Source organism: Gracilinanus agilis, chromosome 6, assembly GCF_016433145.1.
Source record: "Gracilinanus agilis isolate LMUSP501 chromosome 6, AgileGrace, whole genome shotgun sequence".
Taxonomy (NCBI): Eukaryota; Metazoa; Chordata; class Mammalia; order Didelphimorphia; family Didelphidae; genus Gracilinanus; species Gracilinanus agilis.
Genome location: NC_058135.1, coordinates 240,102,361 through 240,129,275, shown reverse-complemented (window position 1 = coordinate 240,129,275; position 26,915 = coordinate 240,102,361). Strand labels below are relative to the sequence as shown.

Below are 26,915 nucleotides of genomic sequence, written 5' to 3'. Positions count from 1 at the left end.
GAAGGAAGGAAGGAAGGAAGGAAGGAAGGAAGGAAGGAAGGAAGGAAAGAAGGAAGGAAAGAAGGAAGGGAGGGAGAAAGGAAGGAGGGAGGGAGAGAGGGAGGGAGGGAAGGAAGGAAGAAAGGAAGGAAGGGAGGGAGGGAGGTAGCAAAGAAAGAAGGAAAGACTTATTAAGCACCTACTATGTACTAGGCATATATATAATATAATATATATTATATATAATCATATATAATCTCATTTGATCCTCACAGTAACCCCAGAGAGATCAATATTATTATCACCATTTTACAATTGAAGAAACAGAACCAGGCAGAGGTTAAGTAACTTGCCCAGGGTCACGCAGCTAGCAACAATCATAGGTAGAATTTGAATTCAGATCTTCCAGACTATAAACTCTATTTTGGGTACTACTTAGCTGCCAAGGAAAGAATCTTTGGAATCAGAAGACTGGTTGTAATTCTCCCATAGCCTCACTGTGTGACATTAGATAAATCTCCTGTTTTCTCTCTGCCTCTCTGGTAGGGACAGAAGCTGGCTTTGAAGCCCTTTAGACTGGTGAGGGCCCCTCCCCTGGAGGATTCCAACCTGGGTTTTGCTCCTGCCTGGACCTACTCCCCCAGTGTCCACTCTGGAGAGCCACTGCCCTGTTTTCTACTCCAGCTCTGCTTCTCCCCCTTCCAATATGGCTGATAAGACTGTCACCCAGGCCCATGAATCAACCTCTTATCTTTCTGAATTATTATTATTATTATTATTATTATTATTAATTATTATTATTCCTCTCCTGAGCCTGAAGGTAATAAGGGTGGTGACGTAGTCCTTGGGCACTCTTAGCCTGAGCTCTACCAGATTACTGGGGAAAGAAAAGGCAAACTAGCCAGAAACTTAAATTCCCTCTTCATCTGGGAGTCATCATCACCAACCCCCCAGCCAGGACCAGGGGAGGAAAAATCATAATTCAAATAGATAACAGGGCTCTGTGTGGGCACCATAATGATAATCCTAATGAGAATAGTTCACCTTGACATAGGCTTATAGGGCTTGCAAAGGACTTGACAGTTTGCAATATCACTCTAGAAGCATTTTCTCATTGAAATGATGGATGGCATCCCCCCTGAGGGGATAGTTTATCCATTCTCTGAACTCTTCGCCTGTTATGGAGGTTGTTCTGCTGGTCTCATCTCTTTTTTCTACCATTATACTTTCTCCTCTTATAATCCCTGGGCCCTTCATGCCCCCTCTCTTTGCCTCAAGGGAAAGTCGAGATTGAAAAGTCCCCCCCAAAGAAGGAGCTGGAAGTGTTAAGGCTGCTTTGTTCTGTCTGCTCCACCAGTGACGATGGTGACTTTCCTTCCACTGCAGTTCCTATGGCCTCGGAGGCAGCTTGGAATCCTGGCTGTGTCTCCAGATGGGCACATCTCGCTCCCCTGATTAGCCAGTGCAAAGGGTTATTATCCTCTCCTGTTATAGCACTTAATTGCCAAAGCCCGGCAAGCTGCTCTTGGGCTGTTTTCCTACTGTATCAGTATATTCTTCTGAAAGCCACAGGGATGTTCCTAATCCAAAATTCCCCACTCTCATTAGTGGTCTAGATGCTTTGAGTCTCAAGCATATCTCTGAGACCATACTGTGGCATTTTCAGAATGTCATCTGTAATTATTAAAGGGCCTTTTTTTCTTTTAGAGGAAGAAAATGCACAATGAAGTATTGGTTTTAGGGTGACTAATAAAATCCACGCTAACTGAAGCATTTGGAGCTAGGGAAGAGAACCTCACAGTCTCAGATAGAGATAGAAAAGGTTTTTATTCATGGGCTCACAGTTGGGGTTGGGGACTCTGCAGACATCCACAAAAATGATCTCTGTTCACAACCAAGGGCATGTGGAGTTGGGGCTGTGACTTGGAAGTCAAGTTTGGGTGAGGGGTGGGCAAGTGCTGACCTGTATCCATGAACCAAGCCTTTATTCCCTCCAGGCCCCTCCAGCAGGCCCCATCTTCGAAGAATAAAGGCATGAGGAGGGGAAAGATGAGCAGCTTCTTTGCCCAAAGAGCAGGATTATAGAGCTGGAAAGAAATGTAGAGGGCACCTAACCCCTCCATTTTACAGATGAAGAAACTGAGACCCAGAGAGGTCACAGAATTAACATTCTAGACTAGAGCTTGAAAGAAATTTAGAGACCATCTCTTCTAACCCCTTTATTTTGTAGATTAAGGAGACAGTTATAGAAGATCATAAGACCACTGATTTATTGGACCTTAGAATGCCATCCAGTCTAATTCCCTCATCTTACTAATGAGGAAACTGAGACCTAGGGGATGAATTATCTTACCCAAGATCATTAGTAATAACACTAACAATAATAACAGCAACAATAGCTAGTATTTATAAAGTACTTTAAGGTTTGCAAAGCACTTCACAAATATTAGCTCATTTGATCTTTACAACTGCCCTGTGAGGTAAATTCTATTATTATCTCCATTTAAAAATGAGAGAAATGAGGCTGATAGAGATTGTGATTTGCCCAAGATCATATAACTGATAAGTATCTGAGACTGCATTTGAACTTGAGTCTTCCTGACTTCAAGTTCAGCTCTCTTATTGAACCCAGGTCTTCTGACTGAATCCAGTGTGCTTCCCATGGTCCCATACTGCCTCTCCACATCCAAGCCTTCAGTTAGCCAGCTTCTATTGAACACTGATCCTATATACACTGCACCTAGAATTGGGGTAGGAGATGCTTTGTGTGGAGTCACTGTCTTCTTTGGAGTTCTTGAAGTCAATAAGAAGTCTCAACTGATGTGAAGATCAAATGAGAGTATCTGTAAAGCATTTTGTAAACCTTAAAGTGCTATATAAGTGGTAGCTATCATCATCATTATTGTTGTTGTTGTCATCATCGTCGTCATCATCATCATCATCATCATTATTATTATTATTATTATTATTATTATTATTATTATTATTATTATNCATCATCATCATTATTATTATTATTATTATTATTATTATTATTATTATTATTATTATTAGTGGAGCCCCAACTGGTCCTTGGAGGATGTGTGACAAAAGGAAGAATATGCGTAGCTTCTGCCCTTGAGATGAAAGTGATATGACTGCAGGAATTAAGAATTCATATGGCATCTTTACTGGGGGAGTGGGGTGGTTCAGGCAAAGCTCTGAGCTTATATCTTTCCATTATAGGCATTCTTTGGGAAGGAGAGATTCTCTGGGAATTCAAATTGTTGGAGGTGCTCTTTGACAAATGGATCCATTGACTAATTTATAAGACTCTAAATAGAAGTTCCTCCAGCAAATGTGTTCCTCCTTGTGATCTTATTCTGGAGGTCAAGTCCCAAGGGGTAATTATGGTGCTGATGGAGAGCAAGGACCCAGAACACCTCAGCTAGCTTCTCTCCAGATAATTTGGATGGAAAATACATAGCTTTCTCCTTCAAAATTATTGCTTCAGAAACAGAAGGAAAGTCAGTGCCTATCTACTGAGGAACGGTCAAATAAAAAATTGCATGTGAACATAATAGAATATCATTGTCCAGTTAATAAATGCAAAATAGGAAGAATTCGGGGAAACTTAGGAAAATTTTGCATGGACTGATGCAGAAATGGGAGAGCAATTTCCGTCATGATAACAATAACATAAACAGCATTGGAAGTCTTCGGAACTCTGATCAATGTAGTGGCCAATTATAACTTCAAAGGGCTGATTATAAAACATGTAACTTATCTTTTGGTAGAAAGGTGGTGGGCCAAAGATTCAGAGTGGAACCAAGCATTTTAAGATAGATTCTTTTGATAATTTAGCTTACTTACACTTATCCATTACAAAAGAGACTTCTATTGGGTTGGGATAAAGATATTAATAAATGTATTTTTAAAGTATTAATAAGATACTCAAGAAAAAATATTATCCCACCTTCCTTAGCCCATCACCATGTTTCCTGTTTCCAAATCTTGGGAGAGTAGCTCCTTATTGTGGTGTTTTCCAGCCTCCACAGACCATCTGTTTAGGCTTTTACATACCTATGCCTGGGGAGAAAATGATGAGAATAGATGAAGCCTAGTCATGATGGATGGATGTGTATCTGTGCAAGCTGCCCCTGGTGGACAAAACATCTCTAAGACCTTTCTGGCTGGCTGGCTGGCTGACTGGGAAGAGATTTCACATCCACCTGTTGCCTGCCTCCAGGAATAATTAAATGATAAAACCCTCTGAGATACCATGTAGATGAAAGAAAAATAGAGATTTATATACGTTTTCTCTGGGAAATGTCAAGGAAGAGAAAGAAAGTCAATCTTTCTGTTGAAGTTCAGAAATGTCATCCTTATCGTGAATCTTTCAAATGTTCTTATTTTACTTCAAAGGGCTAAATGATTAGTGTCCTTTCAGATGAATTTTCTGCTGCAAATTTGTTAATGAAAATTGGTGCACCAAGAGATGGAGAAGCTGATGTTGCTGCAGGTGAAAGGAGCTGTAGAAGGGAAGAGAAAGGAATGAACATTTACTAAGTACTTACTATATACCAGACAAATATACATTCCAAATATTTGTTTCAGGAATTTGGGAAGATGCCAGAGTGGCCATGCTATATGACTGGTAGAATGATAGTGACTTCTACTGTTGCCTTTCAGAAATAATCTTAGCTCACATTTCTATGTGAGTTTAGTACCTTTCAGCTGTTCAGTAGTTTCATTTGAGTCTGACTCTTCATGACCCCATTTGGAGTTTTCTTGGCAAACTGTGCAGTTGGCTGTTTTTTTCTCCAGGTCATTTTTATATGAAAAAACTGGGGCTCACAGGGTTAAGTGATTTGCCCAGGATCCCATAGCTAGTGTCTGAAGTCGGATTTGAACTCAGGTCTTCCCGACTCTAGGTCCAGTGCTCTATCCATTGTGCCACTTAATTGCCTAATATCTTTAGAGCAATATTGATTTAGAGCTCAAAGAAACCTTAGATGTTACCTATCCAAACTTCTTCTCCTCCTGATGAAGAGCTAAGGTCAAGAGTGGTTATTGATTCACCTTTGGTCACCCAAGGCAGGATTTAAACCTAGGTCTTCTAACTCTGAATCTAGACCATGTTGCTGTATCATGCTTTCTTGTGATCTGGTATATTATCCCCATTTTATAAAGGAAGAGACTGAGGGGTGGAGAGGAAAAGAGAGGGAGAGAGAGAGAGAGAGAGAGAGAGAGAGAGAGAGAGAGAGAGAGAGAGAGAGACAGACAGACAGACAGACAGACAGACGGACAGACAGACAGACAGACAGACAGACAGACTTTGCTCACTTGTAAGTTTTGGAGCCAGGCATCAAACCTTGATCTTATGACTCCAGCCAATGCCAAAACTCTTTCCATTGCTTCACTTGTACCTAACTCGGTTTGGGTATGGAAGCTAGGTCACTGGCATTGTATGCCACCCAAACTGAAATCAAGCCATGTTTCTGATAATGTTTCAGGGTCTTCGTGCTGATCAAAAAGAGATCCATCTTCTGTTTTTGGAGCCTCTTGGTATCTGGTACCTCTCAGAAGGTTAAAACTGAGAATGGTCTAGATCTACAGCTAGACTGCTCACACTAGCTCAAAGCCCTTTCCAGATTAGAATAGAGTACAAAAAGGAAAGGAGGCTGGGAGAAGGAAAATAGGATGAGGATACTGTGAAAAAATTCCCGAGTCACCACCAGAAACCCATCAATCCCAAAATTCTCTGTCAGTCCACTAAGGACTACATTCTGGGAGATGATACTTTCCCCAGATTTTGTACTCTTCTAGGATTACAGGATGGAAAAAGACTTCAGACATTTGGATAGCTACTCTCAGTTGTACAACATTTCACTTCGAATGTATAAGAAATAAAATCATAGCACTTCAGAAAAGTCACCTCTGTAGTGCTTATCTCTTAAATAAAAACCAATATATTTACTGATTTCGATGATCATATATCATATATATCCCAAGTTAAGTGAGGAAAAGGCAAGAGATCATTTGATTGCTTTTGGTGAGTCCAAGTGGCAGGCTTCAATGAATGACATCTGAAAAGTCTTGAAGAGCTGGTGAATTTGACTAAGTTACTAGCAGATATGATTGCTGAATAACTACTGTCTGTGTTCTTTAAGGAATTATGGAGAATGAGAACACATTTTGTCTTGATTTACGAAAGGAGAAGAATTTGGAATATTCAAACAATGATTTGACAGATTATTAAATGGATAGCTTAAGATAACTGAGAAAGGAAAAAAAAAGATGATCACTAAGCTTATTAAGCACTAGTATGAGCTTATAAAAAAGTTATGCTAGACTAATTCTATTTTCAGAAATAGTAAGAGGATGATTTAGCCATAGTATCCCTCGATTTTAGCAAAGCATTTTTTTTTATATTTTTAAACCCTTAACTTCTGTGTATTAGTTCCTTGGTGGAAGAGTGGTAAGGGTAGGCAATGGGGGTCAAGTGACTTGCCCAGGGTCACACAGCTGGGAAGTGTCTGAGGCCACATTTGAACCTAGGACCTCCCGTCTCTAGGCCTGGCTCTCAATCCACTGAGCTACCCAGCTGCCCCCTTTAGCAAAGCATTTGATAAAGTCTCTATCCCCACCATCACTCCATTGCCATATCTTGGTGGACAAGATGGAAATTTAAGAGCTAGATGATAGAAGGTTGCTGAACTGGTTCAGAACTTGTTGTTTGACTATGTTCAACCATTCAGTGGTGGTTAAATGCATCAATCCCCTCTGGAAATCTCTAGTGGAGTGCCCCCAGGTATCTTGATACTCTTTTTTGTTTTGTTTTTTATTGTTTGTTAATTACTTAGATGAAGATATAAATGGTATGCTTATAAGATTTGTGGGATAGGAAGCTAGAAAGAAAGATAGTATCAGAATCTGAAAGTGAGGATGAGGGAGAGAGAAAAAGATAGAAGGTAAAGATGGAGAAATGAGAGACAGTGGAGAAGAGACAGGGAAGAGATATGAAAGAAGAGAGAGAGAAAAGGAGATAAGAGAAAATGAGAAAAAGTGATGGAGATAAGAGAAAATAGAGAAGAGAAAGGAAAGATGGAGAGATGATAAAAGCGGAAATAGAGGGAAAATATAAGAAAGAACAGAGAGAAGAAACAGAACAGATTGAAAGGGAGGATAGAAGGGAGAGGAGAAAGAAGAAAGATGAAGGTAATATAGAAGAGAGAAAAGAAAAGAAAGGGTAGAAGACTAAGTAGAGAGAAGAGAGAAGTAGGGGGAAGAAAGAAGAAACAGAAGAGAGGACATATAATCAAAGGAAGTATGATAGAGGAGAGAAAAGAATGGAGGCAGGAATAAAGAAGAGAGGGGAACCAAAGAAGTTTTTAGGTCTTGGTTTGTTATTAGGGCTGTTGGAGCAGGAGCGTGGGGGTGGGACCAACAATGAGAAAACTTCATTAAACAAAAGTGCTTTTTTGGCGCTAGAAAACAGGGGAGTGGGGGGAGAGTAGGTGCATTTTTCTCTGGAGCAGCTTGGTACTGCCCTATATCTGACTCATGTGTTCTTTCTTCTATTTTACCTCCACTGAATGTATAGTCCATCCCTTTATCGTTGGAATCATAATAAAAAAAAAGAGCTGAAAGGGAGAACTGAGATTCAGGGCAGTTAAGGGACTTAGTCAGTCTTTGAGCTAATAAGTGTGTTGGGTAGGTGGGGCGGTAGCTGGGATTCCACCCCAGGTCATTCTGACTCCAAGACCAATCTTCCATATTGTGTCATAGGTTGATGCTCAAAAAGTGGATGAGATCTCAAAGAGGCTTCTGCAGTCATCCAGTCCAAGGGATGGAGTGGGCCTGGGGGTGGGGGGGAAGGGAGGAAAGCTGTACATTTGGGTATAAACATGTTAATCCTCAAATCCCATTCTGATCTTTTGAAGTGTCAGTGTTTCTGCTGTAGTAAGCTCCTCAGTCTGGAATAAAGAGGCTGAGCCCTGCCAGCTGTTGCCCTCTCCCTAACCCAGCCATTGATTGCTCCAGATGGATTTCCTGGGTTATCAATGGTATTTCCTGTTGCTTGCCCTTCCTCTTCTTGTCTTCCTCCCCACCCCCAAAACTTGTTTGTGAAGAGTCTTTCTGGTTAAAAAATAGGAGCCTAGAAATACATGCTGAGTGAACTCCAAAGCTGGAGAGATTCTGGGAGGATGGCAAGTCCAACCTCCTCCTTATTGTTAAAAAGAGAAAGAGTGGAGGAAAAGAAAGGAACTACGCCACCTGCGATCACAGAGGAAGCTAGGGGACAGGGATGTGAATAATAATAATAATAATAATAATAATAATAATGATGATGATCATGATGATGATGATGATGATGATAATAATAATAATACACTGACTTTTATGTAGTCCTTTAAAGTAAACTCAATGCTTTTTTTTCTTTTAACCCTTACCTTCCTTCTGAGATTGAATATTGTGTATTGGTTCCAAGGCAGAAGAGGGCTAAGGGCTAGGGCAATAGGGGTTAAGTGACTTGACATACATTCAGGAAGTGTCTGAGATCCAATTTGAACCCTGAACCTCCCATCTCAATGTCTCCAAACTTCTGAACTTTCCCACTGTTCCAATCTTAAGAAGTAGATCATGCAAACAATGACTCCCAAGTCAGCAGATCCAGGTTCAAATCTCGTATATGAGCTCAATGCCTGTATGCCTTTGGACAAGTCCTTTAACATCTAGGGGTCTAAGTTTTTATTTGTTTTTGGTTTGTTTGTTTTGTCTATCTGTTAAATCAGGGGGTTGGACTAGTCCCTTCCAGCTCCAAAGCTGTGATCTTATGAATTCTCAAATGATGCCCAAAGAGATCCCAGAGAAACATCATTCCTTTCCTCCTTTGAGATTTCTTTGATTCCAATCACACTATACTGGGATTTGGAATAATTGAGATTCTTACTGAAGAAAAGGTCGGAAACCACCTGGGGCAGTGGGGATAAGTCAGTCAGGACTTTAATACATTTATGATACATTATTATATAATGCAAGCCTATTGTGGATCATTATTTTTTCATTACCTGACCTCATTCCACTTGGTAATTCCCACTTTTGTATCCAAAAGCAATGAAACTTTCTTTTAAATATTGTATGACTTGGCTCACTAATTGGAATTCTCATACATTCTCTCCCCCATTCCAAATGAATGAGTCATCAGTTTTTAGGACTAGAAGGAACTTCGGAGAGCTTCCAGTTCAACCCTCCCATTTTACAGATGAGGAAACTGAGACCCGGAGAGGTTCTACTGTGCTACTAAGCTCATACAGTTCATCAGTGGCAAAGCTGGGAATTAACCCCAGGTTTTCCAGAGTCCTGATGCGTTGGGGGTGGGGGCAGGGGGAATACTAGAACCCTCTGGATGACGATTCCCTGAAGGCTGCCTAACTCCTATAAACAAGCTCTGATCTCATACATTTCCTTGTCCTTTGTGTTTTTCTAGAGGCCCCTGCCAAACCAGAGGAGAGTGCTGCAGAGGCCTTCACAGACTCATCCCTCTTTGCCCACTGGGGCCAGGACCTCAGCCCTGAAAGCAGACGCATCGCCCTGAAGCAGTTCCAATACTACGGCTACAATGCTTACCTCAGTGACCGTTTACCCCTGGATCGACCCCTGCCTGACCTCCGACCCAATGGGTGAGCACAGCCAATGACCTGGCCATGGGGGCATCCCACACTGGAACCAGTTTCATAGTTCCCAGGTCTTACAGTGACCCTGAGCTTCTGAGGATATAAGATCTTGGGGCACTTAGAGATTATCTAGTGGACTTTGTGGTCTACTAATAGGGAAACTGAGGCTAGAACCAAAGTCCTCTGATTCTCAGGTCAGAACCCTTACCATTGTACCTTCTTGCATCTGCCTGTGCTGGGAAATATGGTTTGCTCAAGAAAATGAAAGGCTGAGGGTCAGAGATATTGAGCCCCTTTCCTCTCTCTTCTGCTGACATTCCTCAGTTCCACCTTGAGTATTACTCTCCTCTCTACTTAGCCTCAGTCTTCCCATCTGCAAAAGCAGATGAGTTTCTTTCCTCACTCAGCCCCATAAAGAGGTTTTGAAGATTGATGGCTTAATTTGCATCTTGAAAGCTTTTGAATCCTCTGCAGTTAAAGTGCTGCTCTGTGAATATGTCATCTTAACCCAATTAGTTGTATTTTTATGAATACTCATTTTTCCTATAAATTAATTTTATAAATTACATGAATCTTCTTGAACTAACAAGTCCATTATACCCAGCAGAGAAGAATGTCTATACCACTCTTAGTTATAGAAGAATGTTCCTCTAAGGCTGGGTTAGGATGGTTATTGCTCTTAATTATTAAAAATGAGAAGCCATTCCACAGCTGAAAAAGCCTTATTAACTTCAGGTAACATCTTCATTCTTCCCTTTGACCCTCTCTCTCCTTCCCTCCTTCCTTTCCTTCCTTCCTTCCTCCTTTCCTTTCTTCCTTCCTTCCCTCCATCCCTCCTTCCCTCCTTCTCTCCTTTCCTCTTTCCTCCCTTCCTTGGTTCATTCATTCGTTCATTCATTCATTCATCTGTTTGTTCATTCCTTCTTGACTTCCTTCCTTCCTCTCTTCCTCCCTCTGTCTTTCCCTCCTTCCTTTCTTCTTTAGTTTGTTTGTTCATTTGTTCATTCATTCCTTCCTTCATTTTCATTCCTTAATTTGTTCCTTCCTTCCTTCATTTGTCCCTTCGTTCTTTCCTTCTTTCCTTCCTCCCTCTCTCCTTCCTTCCTTCACATACTTCCTTCATCTCTCTTCTTTTCTTCTCTTCATTTCTTCCTCTCTTCCCTTTTTTCTCCCTCCCTTTCCTCCACCTCTGGCCTCCCTTATTTCTTTCCTTTCATCCTTTACTACCATCTCTTCCTCTCTTCTTTTTCTTTTTTCTCCTTTTAAATAAAAGTTAATAATCACTCATCAATCCTTGCCTAAAGTTTACAAGAACAACCCAGATCCTCCTTCCTTAGATGTAAAGTTCAGCTATGTGCCTATAAGGTATGCCTATTCTCCTGGAGCTTGTAAGGACAGCAGTTGGTCTGGATCACTACTTAGCAAGGAAGGCTAGCCAATCCAAACCCAAAAGATCCATTACTAGAGCTGTGAATCTCAGTGAGGACCTAAGGCCCTTGGCTCAGGGTGTCTGGGTAAGGTTCTGAAACACTGAGAATTACTTTCTTTCTTTCCCAATAGGTGATCTCTTCCACAGGAGAGCCAGTATCCATATAGGCTTTATATGCTGCACAGCATCACAATGGTTTGAATTCTCCACATCTGAGATGTTGGAGGAAGTAGCCATCTTACATTAAAAAAAGATATCAGAGCTGAAAATTAATGGATCATAATGCTCTCTTTTCTTGGCTTTCCTCCTACATATTTGGCCTAGTATCTATTGGACTTTGACTCTGGAAGAGAGAGTGAGGCTGATGACTTTGTGTAACTGCCTCATTTAAATCTATTTCTCCAGCAAGTGAAAATATCACCCTGTGATGTCATTGATTCTCTCCAAAAATGAAGTGGGGGAAGATACAACTAAGTGATACAGTGGATAAAATACCAGCTAGGAAGTATCTGAGATTTGATTTTGAACTTAAGATTTCTCGTCGTCTCCAGCCTTTGCTCTCTATCCACTGAACCACCTAGCAGTTCCAGGACACTAGGCTCTTTGCTGTTCTTTGAGCAAGATACTTCCTCTCCAAACTCTGTGTATTTTCCCCTTGCCTAGAATTCTCTTCATCCTCATCTCTACCTCCTGTATTCCTTCACTTCCTTCAAGTCCTAACTAAAACCTAGCCTTCAAGAAGCCTTTTCTGTTACCCCTTAATGTTAGTACCTTCTCTCTGAGATTAGCTCTAATTTATCCATGCAATTCTTCTTGGAAAAAATCTGGAGACTTCATTGTGCTGAATATTCAATCTCTGTAGGGTATTAAGGCAACTGAGTGATATTGTAAATAGTGTTGGCTTAAAGTCAGGAAGAGCTGAGTACAAATCCAGCCTCAGACATATACTACCTGTGTGAACCTGGGCAAGTCATTTAACCTCTGTCTGCTTCAGTTTCCTCATCTGTAAAATGGGGATCATAATAATACCTACCTCCCAAGGTGATTGTTAGGAAGAGATGAGCTATTTGTAAAATGCCTTGCAAACCAATATATGCTAGCAAAAATAATTATAAACTGCTGTTGATTTGCATAGGTTAAGAGAATTTCCTTCCCATGCTGATGAAATCATGGTTCTGGAATGTGGAGGGCAGGGACCATCCTCCCTCCACCTTTCCCCCAAAAAAAGACCATCAAGTAGTTTCTTTGTCTTTAAATACCATGTAATGCCACTACTATTGTCTCACTAAGAGTCCTTTTCTGATTCCTCATTATGGTGTTGACCTCATATCCTTGAAAGAGCTATGTCAATGGAATGCAAGCTTTGTCATGTTCTACCAAACTCTAAAGGCAGGTTCAAAGAAACTCACTGTCAGAAGGCTCGCCACTGGGCATTGCATTTCCATTGACCACAACATTTCCCAAGGTGTGGAGGAGGTTTGTGATCTGTGTGCTTGGCAGAGGGAGTATTGGGCACACTGGTGACATCCTGGGACCCAGAAGTATTACAGCAAATATTATTGTCATTGCTGGTATTATCCTTGTTGTTGTTCAAGCCATGATTATTCCTGAGATTCTTTAGCCTTTGTCTAATGCTGGTTAGGTGCTGACCATGGTTCCCCCTCAAAGTCTGAAATTAAAGCTGAGCTTGGAGACACAATTCATAAGCAATCGAGCAATGGGCATTTATTAAATGTCTGCCAAGTGCTAGATGCCAGGCTAGAGACACTAAGGAACAATGCCTTCCTTCAAAGAGCTTACATCCTCTCAGAAAGACAATATGAGAACATAAAAAAGCAGCACAGAAAAATGTGATGATGGACCATGATTAGCTGGAGGGAAATTATGAAAAGCTTCAGAGCTTTCAAGTGAAAGGCAATGTTTGAGCTGAACTTTGAAGGAAATTAGAGATTCCAAGAGGTGGAAGTGAAGAGAGATTGCATTTCAGGCATGAGGGGCAACCAAGAAGGTAGAAGATGGAATATCATAGGTGAGGATCAGCTGAATGGCCTTTTTAGGCTATAGAGGGGGTGAAGGGTTGTAAATATATAATAGTTTTGGTAGATGGTTGGAGCCGGCTGTGAAGGATCTCAGTCACCAAATATGAGTCAGCTAAGTGGAGTCATGAAAACTCATCTTTTGTGATTTCAAATCTGGCTTCAGACACTTACTAGCTGTATGACCCTGAGCAAGTCACTTAACACTGTTTGCCTCAGTTTCTTCAACTGTAAAATGTACTGGAGAAGGAAATGGCAAACCACTCTATTTTTTTTCCAAGAAAATTTGAAATGTGATCAGAGTCAGACACAACTAAAAATAATGATAAAAGGCTGAATAGAGGATTTTGCATTTGATGCTAAAGATGACAGAGAGTCAGTGGAGTGCAAGAAGGAGGGGAATGCTATGGTCAGACATTTTAGGAAAATCATTTTGGTTGCTTGATGGTGGATTGGGGAGAAATAAGGCAGGAAGAATTATTAGAAGATTATTGTGACAGTTGAGGCAAGAGAAGATTGGGCTTGAACCTCTTTCTTTTTGCAAATGGAGAATGACTAAGAGTTGGTGGTAAAAGCAGGCAAAAAAAGCAAGTAAGTGAGAGTTTTCGTAGTTTAGCAGAGTTCTCTTGGGTGGGTATTTCTTACAGACCCCAGGGAATGCAGGAAGCAGTCAACAGGTCTTAAGCAGGCTTTCCTCAGCAAGAAAACATCTTATCTTTCTTTAGTTGGTGAAGGCTGGGTTTGCCTGAAAAATGGGAAGCATGTCCCAGAGGAGGCATCATTAAAAATTTAAAGATTCTGCACTTAGGCAGCAGAGCTGGTTAGAATTAGGCCTTTCTAGTTTGGTTTAACAGAAATATATACCTCTGCATGACCCCAGAGAGTAACATAATGTAGAAATTCACATCTATGTCTTATACATGACTATCCTATGTTATGGTTTATATGCAGAAACCTGCCCAGGTTCAGAAAACCAATGGGGGCCACATGAGACTCACCTTGCAAAAAGGATGCAGTGCTTATCAAGAGCACAAAACCAGAAGTGAATGGCTGCATGTCTTATGAATATCTTAGAAGGATTTCATTTGAAATAATTTTTCTTGATTCAAGTAGAAGGTAACTCACAATGACAGACTTGGAGCAGAGAGAAAATAAAAAGATATTTTTTAAAGCTCTTACCTTCCATCTTAGAATCAATACTCTACATTGGTTCCAAGGCAGAAGAGCAGTAAGAGCTAGATAATGGGGGTTAAGAGACTTGCCCAGGGTCACACAGCTAGAAAGTATCTGAGGTGAGATTTGAACCCAGGACTTCCCATCTCTAGGTCTGGCTCTCAATCCCCTGAGCCACCTACCTACCTGTGAAAAGAGACTGTACCTGAATAGGACTCTGTTCTATAACTTTTCTAACAAACATCAGGTCCATTGTTTGACTACCTCCCACAATGGAGAGCTCATGACCTACAATTTGGGGATGACTCTTCCTACTATCTTTTCTTCTATTGAACTAAAAGCTTCCACTCTTTAATTTCTACTCTATCTAATTTCTAGTTCTGACTTCCATGGCCAGGCAGAAAAATAATAATAAAATCATAGGTCATAGATTTGGAGACAGAAGGAATTTTAGAGACCATTAAGTCTCACCTCCTCATTTTACATATGAGGAAACTAAGGCACAAAGAAGTTCAATGACTTACCTAGGGCCACACAGCTAGTTAAGTGTCTGAGGCCAGATATGAATTCAGAATGTGAGCTCTTGAAAGGATTGTTTTTACTTTGGAGCCCCAGCTCTTAACCAAGTGTCTAACACAATAAACAATTAATATTTTTGGATTGATTCCTGACTTCAACTCTAGTGTTCTATCCAATACACCATGCTGATTCTCAAAGAAAACAAGTCTAATTAATCTCTCTTGAAAATGGCAACTCTTAGATATTTAGAGACCGTCATAGTGTGTTGCCTCTCCATCCCAAGTGTTCTCTTATTCAGGTTAAGGCAGAATCCTTAGTTTTGACTCTGCTGGAGGCCCTGGTTACCATTCTTTGGAAACACTTCCATTTGTCACTAGTGTATGTGTCCTTTCAGCCCCTGCAGGGGACAGACAGTAGTTGAGTCTGGGCTAGGGATTAGCGAGAGATTAGCAGCCCCTTGTCTCAGACTAAATCAGTGATTCCCATAGTGGGCGCCACCGCCCCCTGGTGGGTGCTGCAGCAATCCAGGGAAGTGGTGATGGCCACAGGTGCATTTATCTTTCCTATTAATTGCTATTGAAATTAAAAAATTTAATTTCCAGGGGGTTAAGTAATATTTTTTTCTGGAAAGGGGGCGGTAGGTCAAAAAAGTTTGGGAACCACTGGACTAAATCCAGAGTTTAAGAGAGTCAACATGGGTGCCAGAGGGAGAGAGAAAAATGGGTGTGTTAATCTGAATCTAATGTCCAAGTAATGGAATCAGCAGATCAAGTGAATGCCCAGTCCAAGTTCAGAGCCAAAAATTAAACATTCAGCAAGATGGCAGAAAACTAGGGGCTAGGCAAGAAAATGCAGCTGGGGTGTAGTGGGCATAACCCTGGACGTGGGGGAAGGGAGGGAGGGAAAGTGACCCCAATTGAGCGTTGTCAGGAAACAGCAAGAAGTGGGACTGACTATATTCTTCACCGGAGAATCATCCCAGGGCAGCAGGCTCATCTTATAGTGGTAGCAAAGCAGTGCCCCTCTCATACTCCCACCCCTCTCCCCAGCTTAGCTCATCACTTGGAAGTGAGATCCTAGTACACATACTCCTAAAATTGGGCACCCAGAGTTGGAAACCAACAATAACAACTGGCATTTATAGCATGCTCGAAGGTTTGCAAAGGACTTCACAAATATTTCATCTTATTCTCACAAAAATTCTAGGAGTGTAGGTAGGTGGATTGAGAGCCAAACCTAGATGGGAGATCTTGGGTTCATAGCTGGACTCAAATGCTTCCTATTTGTATGACCCTGGACAAGTCACTTAATTTCAATTGCTTGGCCTTTACCACTCTTCTGTTTTGGAACCAATACTTAGTATTGATTCTAAGATGAAAGATGGTTTTTTTTTCAGAAAATGCTGGGACGTAGGTCATAATATTTCCACTTTAGAGTTGAGGAAACTGAGTCAATCCCTGGATTCAATTCAGTTTTCAATTCAACAATCAACTATTCATTCAGTCATGTTTGACTCTTCCTGACTCCATTTGGGGTTTTCTTGGCAGATACTGGAGTGGTTTACTACTTCCTTCTCATTCTCACTTGACAGATGAGAAAACTGAGGCAAACAGGATCAAGTTTTTTCATTTGACAGATGAGAAAACTGAGGCAAGCAGAGTTGAGTTTTTTTAGGTGACAGGCGAGAAAACTGAGGCAAATAGGATCAAGTTTTTTCATTTGACAGATGAGAAAACTGAGGCAAGCAAGGTCAAGTTTTCTCATGTGACAAGTGAGAAAACTGAGGCAAGCAGAGTTGAGTTTTTTCAGGTGACAGGCGAGAAAACTAAGGCTAATAGGATCAAGTTTTTTTATTTGACAGGTGAGAAAACTGAGGCAAACAGGATTAAGTGATTTTCCCCAAACCACACAACTAGTAAGGGTCTGCAGCTGGATTTCAGCTTGGGTCTTCCAGTCTCCAGGTCTATTTTCCAAACCAATTAGGAAGTCTCTGAGAAGGTTGAGAAGAGACCTAATGAGGCTGTTGGCAGTACAGTGACAGGGATTAAGAAGATCTTCAGATACTGTGTGATGCCAGACATGTCATTTAAGCTCTGTTTGCCTCAGTTTCCTCACCTGTAAAATGGTGGTGATAAAAGCACCCACCTCCCTGGATTGTTGTGAGGGTCCAATGAGATAATAAGGGTAAAGTACTTAACATGGTGCTGGGCACATAGTAGATTCTATATAAACATTAGCTATTATTGTTATTAAAATAAGGATAATAATTGCAACTACCTTTAAAGGTGATTGTGAGGATCTAATAAGATTGTAAGTATAAAGTGTTTAGTAAACTGGCACATAAGTGTCTTATAAATGTTAGCTTTTATTATTTTAATCTTTTTATTATTATTCTCATCTTTGAAATAGGCATAATAAGGGGTGACTCGGTTGCTCAGTGGATAGAGCCCCAGCTCTAGAGATAGGAAGTCCTGGGTTCAAATCTAGCCTTAGACACTTCCTCATTACTTGGGCAAGTCACTGAATGCCCATTGCTTAGCCCTTAGTGCTCTTCTGCCTTGGAACCAATACACACTATTGATTCTGAGACAGAAGGTAAGGGTCAAAAAAAAAGTGCTGAGCACCGTGCCTGGCACACAGTAGGAGCTATAGGAAGGCTTAATTCCCCCATCCACCTGATCCCCTTTGTAAAACTCTGTGAGCCATGCCCCGGACTTCGGAGGAGACAGACAATTCTCAGCCCGAGGGGCGTGGAGTCCTCTCCATGGTCTTGTCACACTTACAGGCTCACCAGCTGCTCCTGTCTGTTCAGGGACTGCCTCTGTGAGCTCCTGGATTCTCTTCTCTCTTGTTCTTTGGCGCCAAAGCCCCAACACAGCTGACAAGCAAGTCCCTGCCAAAGGTCTGTGCTCTTTGGAAATAAAACACGCAGCAAACAAAACAACAGACACAGAACAGAAAGAATGGCGGAAGGAGATGAATAAGAAAAGGAGGGACCGTGCAATAGGATGCTGGAGAAGCCTTTGGCATCTTTTGCCAGGTGACCTCAGAGGCTGAGGAATTACCCCTTCCCCTCATGGTCCCTGGGGGGCGATGAGAGCCATTTCTAGCTTGGGGTATGAGGGAACAAGCCCATTCATGTGGCCCCTGCCCCCAAACCAGCCAGCCACAATCCGGGGATGCTGCCTATAGTCACAGGCAGTACAAGACCCTGCTAATGATGCCCCCAGAAAGCAGCATTTGGGCTCTCGGTGGCATTAGCAGTATCAGGGAGAAAACAGGCAGCGATGGGAAATTTCGACCTCCCAGGCAGGTATTGTTATCCTCAATTAGAAGCCTTGCTGGAAAGTCTAAATTGAGTTTAAATTGTCAGATCAGTCCACCAAGAGACAATGGGGGCTACCTCTGATCTTCCCCTACCACCCCCATTCAGAGCAAACCTGTTGCCATGGAAATCCCATTAACGACTTCTCTGTCACCAAGGTCGCTTCCTCTAGTCCCTGCCTCTGTGTACACAAGCTGACCCACCTGGCCATCTCCTGCTCTGACAGAATGGGGCCATTGTGAGCCTCCCCCCCTGGACGGAGATTCCAGTCATTGTTTTGTCTTTTTAAAGATAATCTCTCCTACAACCTTTGAGCAGAGAGGATTTTTGACATCTTGGGGGGAAGCAGTCTGGGCGGCTAGAACTGCATCACTCTCCAGAGATGGACCCAACTGCTGGCTGCCTTCAGAAGTGGATCCTTCCCTCCCGCCTTCCCTCCTTCCTCCACCAAGATTCTCTCTCTGAAAGAAGTCCCCAGGGATCGTAAACTTAGAACCAAAATAGAACCTTACTGGTCCTCAAGTCCAACACCTTATTTTATAGATGAGAAAACTAAGACCCAGAAAGGTGAGGTGATTTACCTGAAGTCAAACAGGGAATCAATACCTTATCCAGGATTCAAACCCAGGTCCTCTGACTCCAAATTCATTTCAGTCAATATCATCCTCCTTCTATAACAGTTTTTGGCGAGCTAGGTAGGAGAATGCCTCACAATAACATTCTACTATGGAAAAACATATGGTTCATCACTAGTTTATATGGGTATAGGATTTGGGGTTTGGGTTTTAAAAGATGACTCTATTACAAAAATGAATAAGATAGAAATAGGTTTTGAGTGATAATACATGTATAACCCAGTGGAATTGTTTGTCAGCTTCGGGAGCGGGGAGGAAAAAGGGGATAGAGACAACATGAATCATGGAAAAATATTTAAAAAAATAAAATCATATTTAAAAAATAATATTCTCCTACGACCTCAGCTACAAAAACAATATGGTATAGGCAAGGGATTCTTGACCATGAGTTTGTTTTTGTTTTTAAATTTTGATAACTGTATTTCAATAGAATGCCTTTCCTTTCTAATCTTATGTATTTTTTTTTGCATGGACTTAAGAACTTTCTTCTAAGAAAGGATCTAGAGATTTCACCAGACTAGCAAAATGGGTTCCATGGCACAAAATTATTAAGAACTCTTAGACCTGGACCATAAGCTTCCCTAGTTAATACTTCAGGGACATGAGATGTAGTGGGGAGAACACTAGAATAGGAATCCCAGAATTATAAAGCTTTAGAAGCCATATGGATCAGCTCTCTCCTGAACACATCCCAGAAGTATTCCTTTGCTTGAAACATTCAGCAAATGAATGTTTCTCTGCTTTCTCCAGAGGCAGCCCCTGCCACTCTAAGATAGCTCTGGTGTCAGGGAAGCTTTCCTTAACTTTCCTTAACTACATTGACCCTAAAATTTTCAACTTCTATCCTTTGCTACAAGTTCTTCCCTCTGTGACCCAGCAGAACAAATCTAATCAATTAATAAACTGTTAATAAACACCTTTTATGTGCCAGGCACTATACTGAGAAATGTGGATACAAAAAGGAGGCGAAAGATAGTCCTTGCCCTCAAGGGGACCTGGATTCAAATCTTGACCCCCCTAATTACTGACTGTGGGTCTCTAGATGAAATAAGTCATCTCTGCAAACCTATTTTCTCACCTGTAAAATGGGGATAAATTCAATAATAGTAATAATAGCTAGCATTCATATAGCCATCTAAAATTAACAAAGTGCTTCAAAAGTATCATCTTTTTTTACAAGTGAGGAAACAGGCAGAGAGAGGTTAATTTGATTTGCCTGGGCCACACTCATTAATGTCTAAAGCAGGTTTTGAACTCAGGTCTTCCCGACTCCAAATTTAGCTCTCTATCCACTGTGCTGCTAAATATGCAACGCTTGCTTCAGTAGCCTCCTATCAAAACTAAAGAAATTGTCACCATGCCAGGCACCAAAGCCTCTTAGAGCGCCTGTCACAGTTTCTATAATCTCTGTAGGAGCGGCAATTAAAGTTCATGTGAGACAGATTCAGCCAGGTCCTATTAGTGGGAACAATGAATCTCGTGAAGTGGTCAAATGTATTTTTACTTCACATGATTTGAAGCTATAATTATGTAAAATATAGTCACCGGTTTGGGCACCATAGGATTGTGCAGTGGGTGTACAAATAGTGCAGGGAATTCCTTATTTGCACTATTCAGAAACTAGCAGTGTAAGCCTCAGTTTCCTCATTTGTAAAAAGGGGGATAATTATATCTCCTTCCCAGGGTTGTGGAGATCAAATGAGATAATCTATGTGATCTCCGTGTCTTAAAATGCTATAGAAATCGCAGATGTTATAATTACATCTAAAGCTGGGACAAGAATCCCTTCCTGGCTTCCTTTACAGCAACTCTACATGGGAAAGTTCTTGGTAAGGCATCGTATAAATGAAAGTTGTTGATTCTTCAATATTTCGATGGATCTGGGGGCTCATTGGCGGGGTTCTACCTCCAGCTGGGCAGACTACAACCTCTCCACTCTTGATTCTTGTTCGGGTCTCCCATAAATCTTCCACAGAAAACGTCTGTCCTGCACACCAAAGGACTGCCTGTGGGTCTTTGAATATTTCATGGGGAGCAGCACAGCGCTCTGGCTGTCTATCGCTCATCCCTTCCTTTTACTATGTGAAAAGCCCACTGCATTTTCTGGTCAGATGTTTCAAGATGCTTAAACTATGTCTCACTCACAGACTAGCTCAGGTGTGCACAGAGCGAGCACCTGTGCCGCTGTGCACACCATTAAAGGGATCGCCATAGCCAGCCTCTAAAGAAAAAGAAAGATACGATGGTTTAACCTTGACTGTCTATTACAGATCTCAGAGTAATTGTGGATTCACAAAGACCTGAATTCAGGTCCTGCCTCTAATACACATATCCTGTCACCATTGACAACTTAACAACAACCCCCCATTCCCTAGCCCTTCTCTTCTGATTGATATTTAGTATCTAAGATAGAAGATAAGAGTTTAAAGAACATTATCTCATTTGGTCCTCATAATAGTCATTTTATTATTGTCCCCCTTTTACAGTTGAGGAAACTGAGGCCAATGGAAGTTAAGTGACTTCCCCAGAGATACCCAGCTAGTAAGTGTCCGAGGCTATATTTGAACTCCTTAGACCCAGTGTTCTAGCCCAGTGATGGGCAAACTACAGCCTGAGGGCCAGATGCTGCCCCCTGAAATAATCTATCCAGCCCCTCGACATTATTCCTAATCTGATGTATACAATGAGTAGGATACAATTCAATGAAACTTTGAAAGAGTTGCCTTAGAAACAGAGTGACAGATGAGCATTTCCTTTCCTTCAGCCCCCTCTTTAAAAAGTTTGCCCATCACTGGTCTAGCCAATATACCACCTAGCTGCCTCTTATATGCTTGTTAGTTGATTAATTGATTGTGCTTAAGGAACATCACTTTGAAGTCTGTGTGGAGAATGGAATAGCCTGGGAGAGACTTGAGTCAGGGGAGACTAATCACAATACTCTTCTAATAGTTCAGATGAGAGGTAATGTGAGCCAGAACACAAGGTTGCAGTTGTGTACGTGGACAGAACAGGAGCGATGGGAGAGGTGTTTTGCAGGTAGATATGGCGAGAAGGATGCAGTCACAGATCCAGACTAAAATAAAAATAAGCATCTATAGTTTTTCCAATCCTGTGCTGGGCCACTGAGGAATTTGAAAGAAGTAGAAAAAGCGATCCCTGCTGACTTGTTTACATGAAACAACTAGAGAACAACATTTAATCAAGCACTGAATTAGGTGGAGAAGAATGTAAGTACTCTACAAACTCAGAGAGGGAGAGGAAGATCATGGCAGCTACTCGTGGTCAGGGACAGATTCCTGAAGGCGATGAGTCTCGAGTTGGACCTTAGGATGAGAAGGACTTATAGAGAGGACAGAGAAGGGGCTTTTAGAAGGAAGACTGGGCAAGAGCAGGAGTGAATAGAGCATATGTAGATGAGGAGAAGAGAGTTAAGAACCAAAGGTTCATATGATGGAACAAATGTAGGTCCACTCAACTTCATAAGCCGTGTCTAGTACAGAGAAGGCTCTAACTAGAGGGCTAAGCAGTGCTGCTCCCAACATAAAGTCCTCTTCTAGACCCCCCTTCTCTTCTTGATTGAAAACCAAGAGATCTCTAGACACCCTCCTATCAGATGTCTGTCTCCAGGGCTCTCTGGCTCTCAAATTCTTTTCATGGTGATGGCAGCCATCTACTACAAATGGTAAAGAATGAAAATCTTCTCCTAGCCCTTCTGTTGGTTCTATGCTATCTTGGTGATATTCTACTCACTAAATCATGGGTCACCTTCCCCTTCCCCACTTCCTACCACCCCTGGATCATTTTTCTAGATTCTAGGTCTAAGAATTTAAACATTGTTTAATATCTACCATAATTGGATCCCTTCAGATTCTAATCCATGGTTCTTTGATCCTCCTTCAGTAAAGCTAGGGTTTAGCACTTTTGGAGGCTGGAGATATAGATTTGGGTTCCATTAACATATAAGGTGATGATTGAAGCTTATCCTGGGCATGGATAAGCTTTCAGACTAATTAGCCTAATTAGAAAGGAACCAGAAGCCAAGGATTGAGTTTTAGTGGGAGAGTCAGAGTAGAGTGGAGGAGCCAGAAAAGTAGACAGAGAAGGAGTCATCATAGGTAAAGCTGTGAATGAAGGGGGGCTGAGTTCTTGGAAATCATGTAGTTCCATATGCTTACTATCACAATTAGTAAATTGAAACTTGGATAGTTATATGAGCTTGAGGTCAGGGCCCTGAGAAGGAAGAAGATTTTGGAGTCTAGGAGATCAACAAAGGGCAGAGCAGAATAAGAGTGATGCTATGCAACCAGAGTTATGACCTTTGAATCTACGCCAAAAGACTGTTCATTCTACAACCTCATTTATGCCACAAAGTGTCTCAATATCTACAGGTGAATCTTGTTCCTAGATCAAGCCTGGGTAGAAATATTTAGAGTGATGGCCTGAAGGCTTTTCTGTTCTCCTCACTTAATCATTATTATGAAATCACTGAGGTTTTAGCTGGCCAAAAGTCACTAGTAGATATGCATAATAAAGGCAGAATGTGGAATAAGTAGGAACTAATAGTCCAGCTTGCTTCAACCAGCTTTTTGTTCTTGTAAGTGAAAAGTAAAAGGCGATTTACAAAAACCTTAAAGGCAACCAGATACTGCCTTCTCAACTGTGGGAAGGGGAGTAAAGGGCTCAATTTAAAAAAAATAAATAATTAATGAAAAAATATAAAAAATTTCTTGAAAGAAGAAAAAATATGTATAGACATAAATCATCATTATTATTCATTTGCATATAAAGACGACTCTTAGATGACAGAGGAGTCTTGTTGTCCAGAGCTTCTATATAACTTGTGGAGATTTTTTGAATGGAGTCCCAAAAAATGGGTTTGGGATTGCAAAACTCACAATAACAATAGTCAAAAAGAATTATCTAACTCCAAATTGAATAGTTTCATGGAACCAAGTCAGCCCCAGGAGAAAACATTCAAAGAAGTATACATAATATAATAGTCCAGGATAATCTGCTGACTGCCTGGCTGGGAATGATGGTCTCTGACTACTCCCTAAGAGAACAACAGCCCTCTGTCAGGGAGAGGCTTTAGAGTCACTGCAGCCCAGGATGTGGTAGCTAATAACAACGGATGACTTTTGAAGATGCAAACTGACCTTGTTAGGATTAAATGGCTGAATCCAGCAGATAGTAGCCAGAAGACAACTTGGCAATTCCAAATACAGCAGAGATTACCCAGCAGACATAATAGTGTACAGTAAAGACAGAGCCTAGGACACAATGACATTGAGTACTGGGATGACATTCATGGGGTGCCCTGGTCATTCTGCAGTGTTGGAAGTGTGAGTCGTCCTGGTCATACATGATTCCTGGCCACCACACATTCCTCTGCCATACATGTTATTCTGTTAACATTTTCCCTGGTGACTTGTGTCCAAAGGGTATACTCTGCATTTGTGTTCTCTCCCACTTATGATACAATAGCCTGTGAAAGAGTGTACCCTCTCTTCATATGGGGAAATCTTTTTTTGTCATTTTATTTGTTAAACTATTTTTTAAATGTCTTTTTCTTTGAACTAGTGAGTTGTATGGTCAGAGTAGGCACAGTGATTAGGGCTTGTGAGCTCTGGCTTTAAGTAGGTGGTTACTCACAGGCTTAAATCCAGGGTAGCTTTTTAGGGGGCCCATGTGTGAGCGTACCTCCCCTAGGGTGCTTCATTTGGGTCTTTTCTCTATCCTAAGATCATGATAAATTGAACTCCCTTATTAATATAAAGGATAATAAAAAATATATGAATTCAGAAATAATACAGAAGGTTAAGGTAATTAGAAATGTATATATGTGCATATATATATATATATAATATTTTAAACCCTCATTTTCTCTCTTAGAATCAAAGCAGAGATCAGTAAGACCTAAGCAATAGGGCTTAAAAGACTTGCCCAGGGTCACACAACTAAGAAGTGTCTGAGGCCAGATTTGACCCCAAGATCTCTTAATTCTAGGTCTGCCTTTCTATCTACTGAGCTACTATCTGCCCCTGAAATACACACACACACACACACACACACACACACACACACACACATATGTGTGTATGTATACATATGGTAATTGGAAATATATATATATATACATACATATATATATGTATATATAATATATAAGGGGGAAAAGAGGGTTTTTGGTTGAATATATTAAAACACTCACCACGTGGAATTCCAAAGGAAAGATTTAAGAACAGTCTCACCAAGATCTTAAGGTCTCAGATCCAGGTCATGAACCAGAAGAGCCCCCTCAGCTCACTGAACTCTCTTTTTTAAGGGGCCTCTTTTGTGTCACTTCCTATGCCTTCCTCCTAGTTTATGTGTCCAATTACAACAGACACTTTTCTTAGGACTGCCCAGAAGGCAGTCAGCAAATTCTGATTTGTCACTCACTCTAGCACAGGTGGGTTACATACCTCCCAACTTGTGAGTTAAGTGGAGATGTTTTCACCTTTGGTGATTAAATCTAAAGATGGACAGGGTAGACTTAATCTAATTATCACAATATATGAATATGTATATACATATTTTAAACCCTTACTTTTTGTCTTAGGATCAATACTAATTCATTCCAAGGCAAAAGAGTGGTAAAGGCTAAACAATTGAGATTAATTGATTTGCCCAGGGTCATACAGTTAGAAAGTGTCTGAGATCAAATTTTAACTCAAGACCTTCTCTCTAGACCTGCCTGTCTATCTACTGAGCTATTTATCTACCCCTAAAAAGATAGATAGATAGATAGATAGATAGATAGATAGATAGATAGATAGATAGATAGATAGATAGATATACAGATAGACAGATGGACAGAAGGACGGATAGATGGATGGATGGATGGATGGATGGATGGATGGATGGATAGACAGACAGACAGGCAGATAGACAGACTGATAGATAGATTAATATTCTAAATGTTTACCTTCTGTCTAAGAACCAATACTAAATATCTATTCCAAGGCTGGTAAAGGCTTGGGAATTGAGGTTAAGTAACTTGTCCTGGATCACACAGCTAGAAAGTGTCTGAGATCAAATTTAAACCTAGAATCTCTTGTCTCTAGACCCAAAACTCTATCCATTGAGCCACCCAGTTGCTCCTGGAAATACATTTTTTTTTAAAAAATCCTTATTCCTGGATGGAGGAGCACCTATAATTTCTGACAGTCCCTGGTCTAGTCTGGCCAAGATCTTCCTTGAGCCAGGAGTTACACTCTTAGTTGTCTGCTTCCTGTATCCTTCCAAGCAAGAAAGATTTCTTCTTTCCTAGAACTCCCCTCTATTGACTTGGAAATTCATCTCTAGAATCATGTTGGAGCAATCTCATTGATCCATTCTTCCAGTTTCAGACTGTCACTCTGCTAATTCAGGAAACCTTCTGATTAGAAGTTAGATTCTTAGTGTTCTGCCTATATTAGTCCTTTAGCTAACTAATTTCTTAGAGTCTACCTTAAATGAGGCATTTACTAACCATTTAACTATATACTGGGCACTGTGCTAATCACTGGGGATACAAATGAAAAGTAAAAAGAAAGACAGTCCTTGCTCTTGATGCACTGACTTTCTTATGGTAGATGATAACACTCAAATGAAAACTGCAAAGCATAAGGGTGAGGGATGAGATGGGAAGGAAAGGTACCTATATGAGTGTCATGTTGAAGTACAAAGTCCAGAAACTATCCAGCAGAGCCAGGAGGGGAATGAAGGTTGTCTGATCTGGGTATCTCTTCAAAATAGAAACCTTGGGAGGAATTCACCAATGTAAAGAGACCAATATGGCTGAGTGACGTTCCAAGGGGTGAAAGCTTCCAGGGAAGATGAAGGATTCAGGGTGAGGAGACCCAGGGCACCAAAGATGTTTGCAAGATGAGATGGTGGTAGAGGAATGATGGTAAAATCTGGAAAACCATAAGAAGAGCCATGAAGGAAGAGTGGGGGAGGGAATGAATAATTAGTAAGCCCTTCTTATGAGCCAGGCACTATGCTAAGTACTTTACAAATATTATCTCATTATTTTATCAAATATTATCTCAGCTGATCCTCACAACAGCCCTATGAGGTAGGTGCTATTATTATCCCTATTTTATAGCAGAGACAAATGAGATGGGCAGAAGTTAA

General features: G+C 41.0%; 1 protein-coding gene across 1 annotated transcript in view; it reads left to right on the top strand.

The window, feature by feature from the left end:
• GALNT18 (polypeptide N-acetylgalactosaminyltransferase 18) overlaps nt 1-26,915 on the top strand; it is a 527,538-nt gene that overhangs the window by 270,416 nt on the left and 230,207 nt on the right. Inside the window, exon 2 of the mRNA XM_044681827.1 lies at nt 9,452-9,644. Coding sequence (XP_044537762.1) covers nt 9,452-9,644 — 193 coding nt within the window. The remainder of the gene's footprint in view (nt 1-9,451; nt 9,645-26,915) is intronic.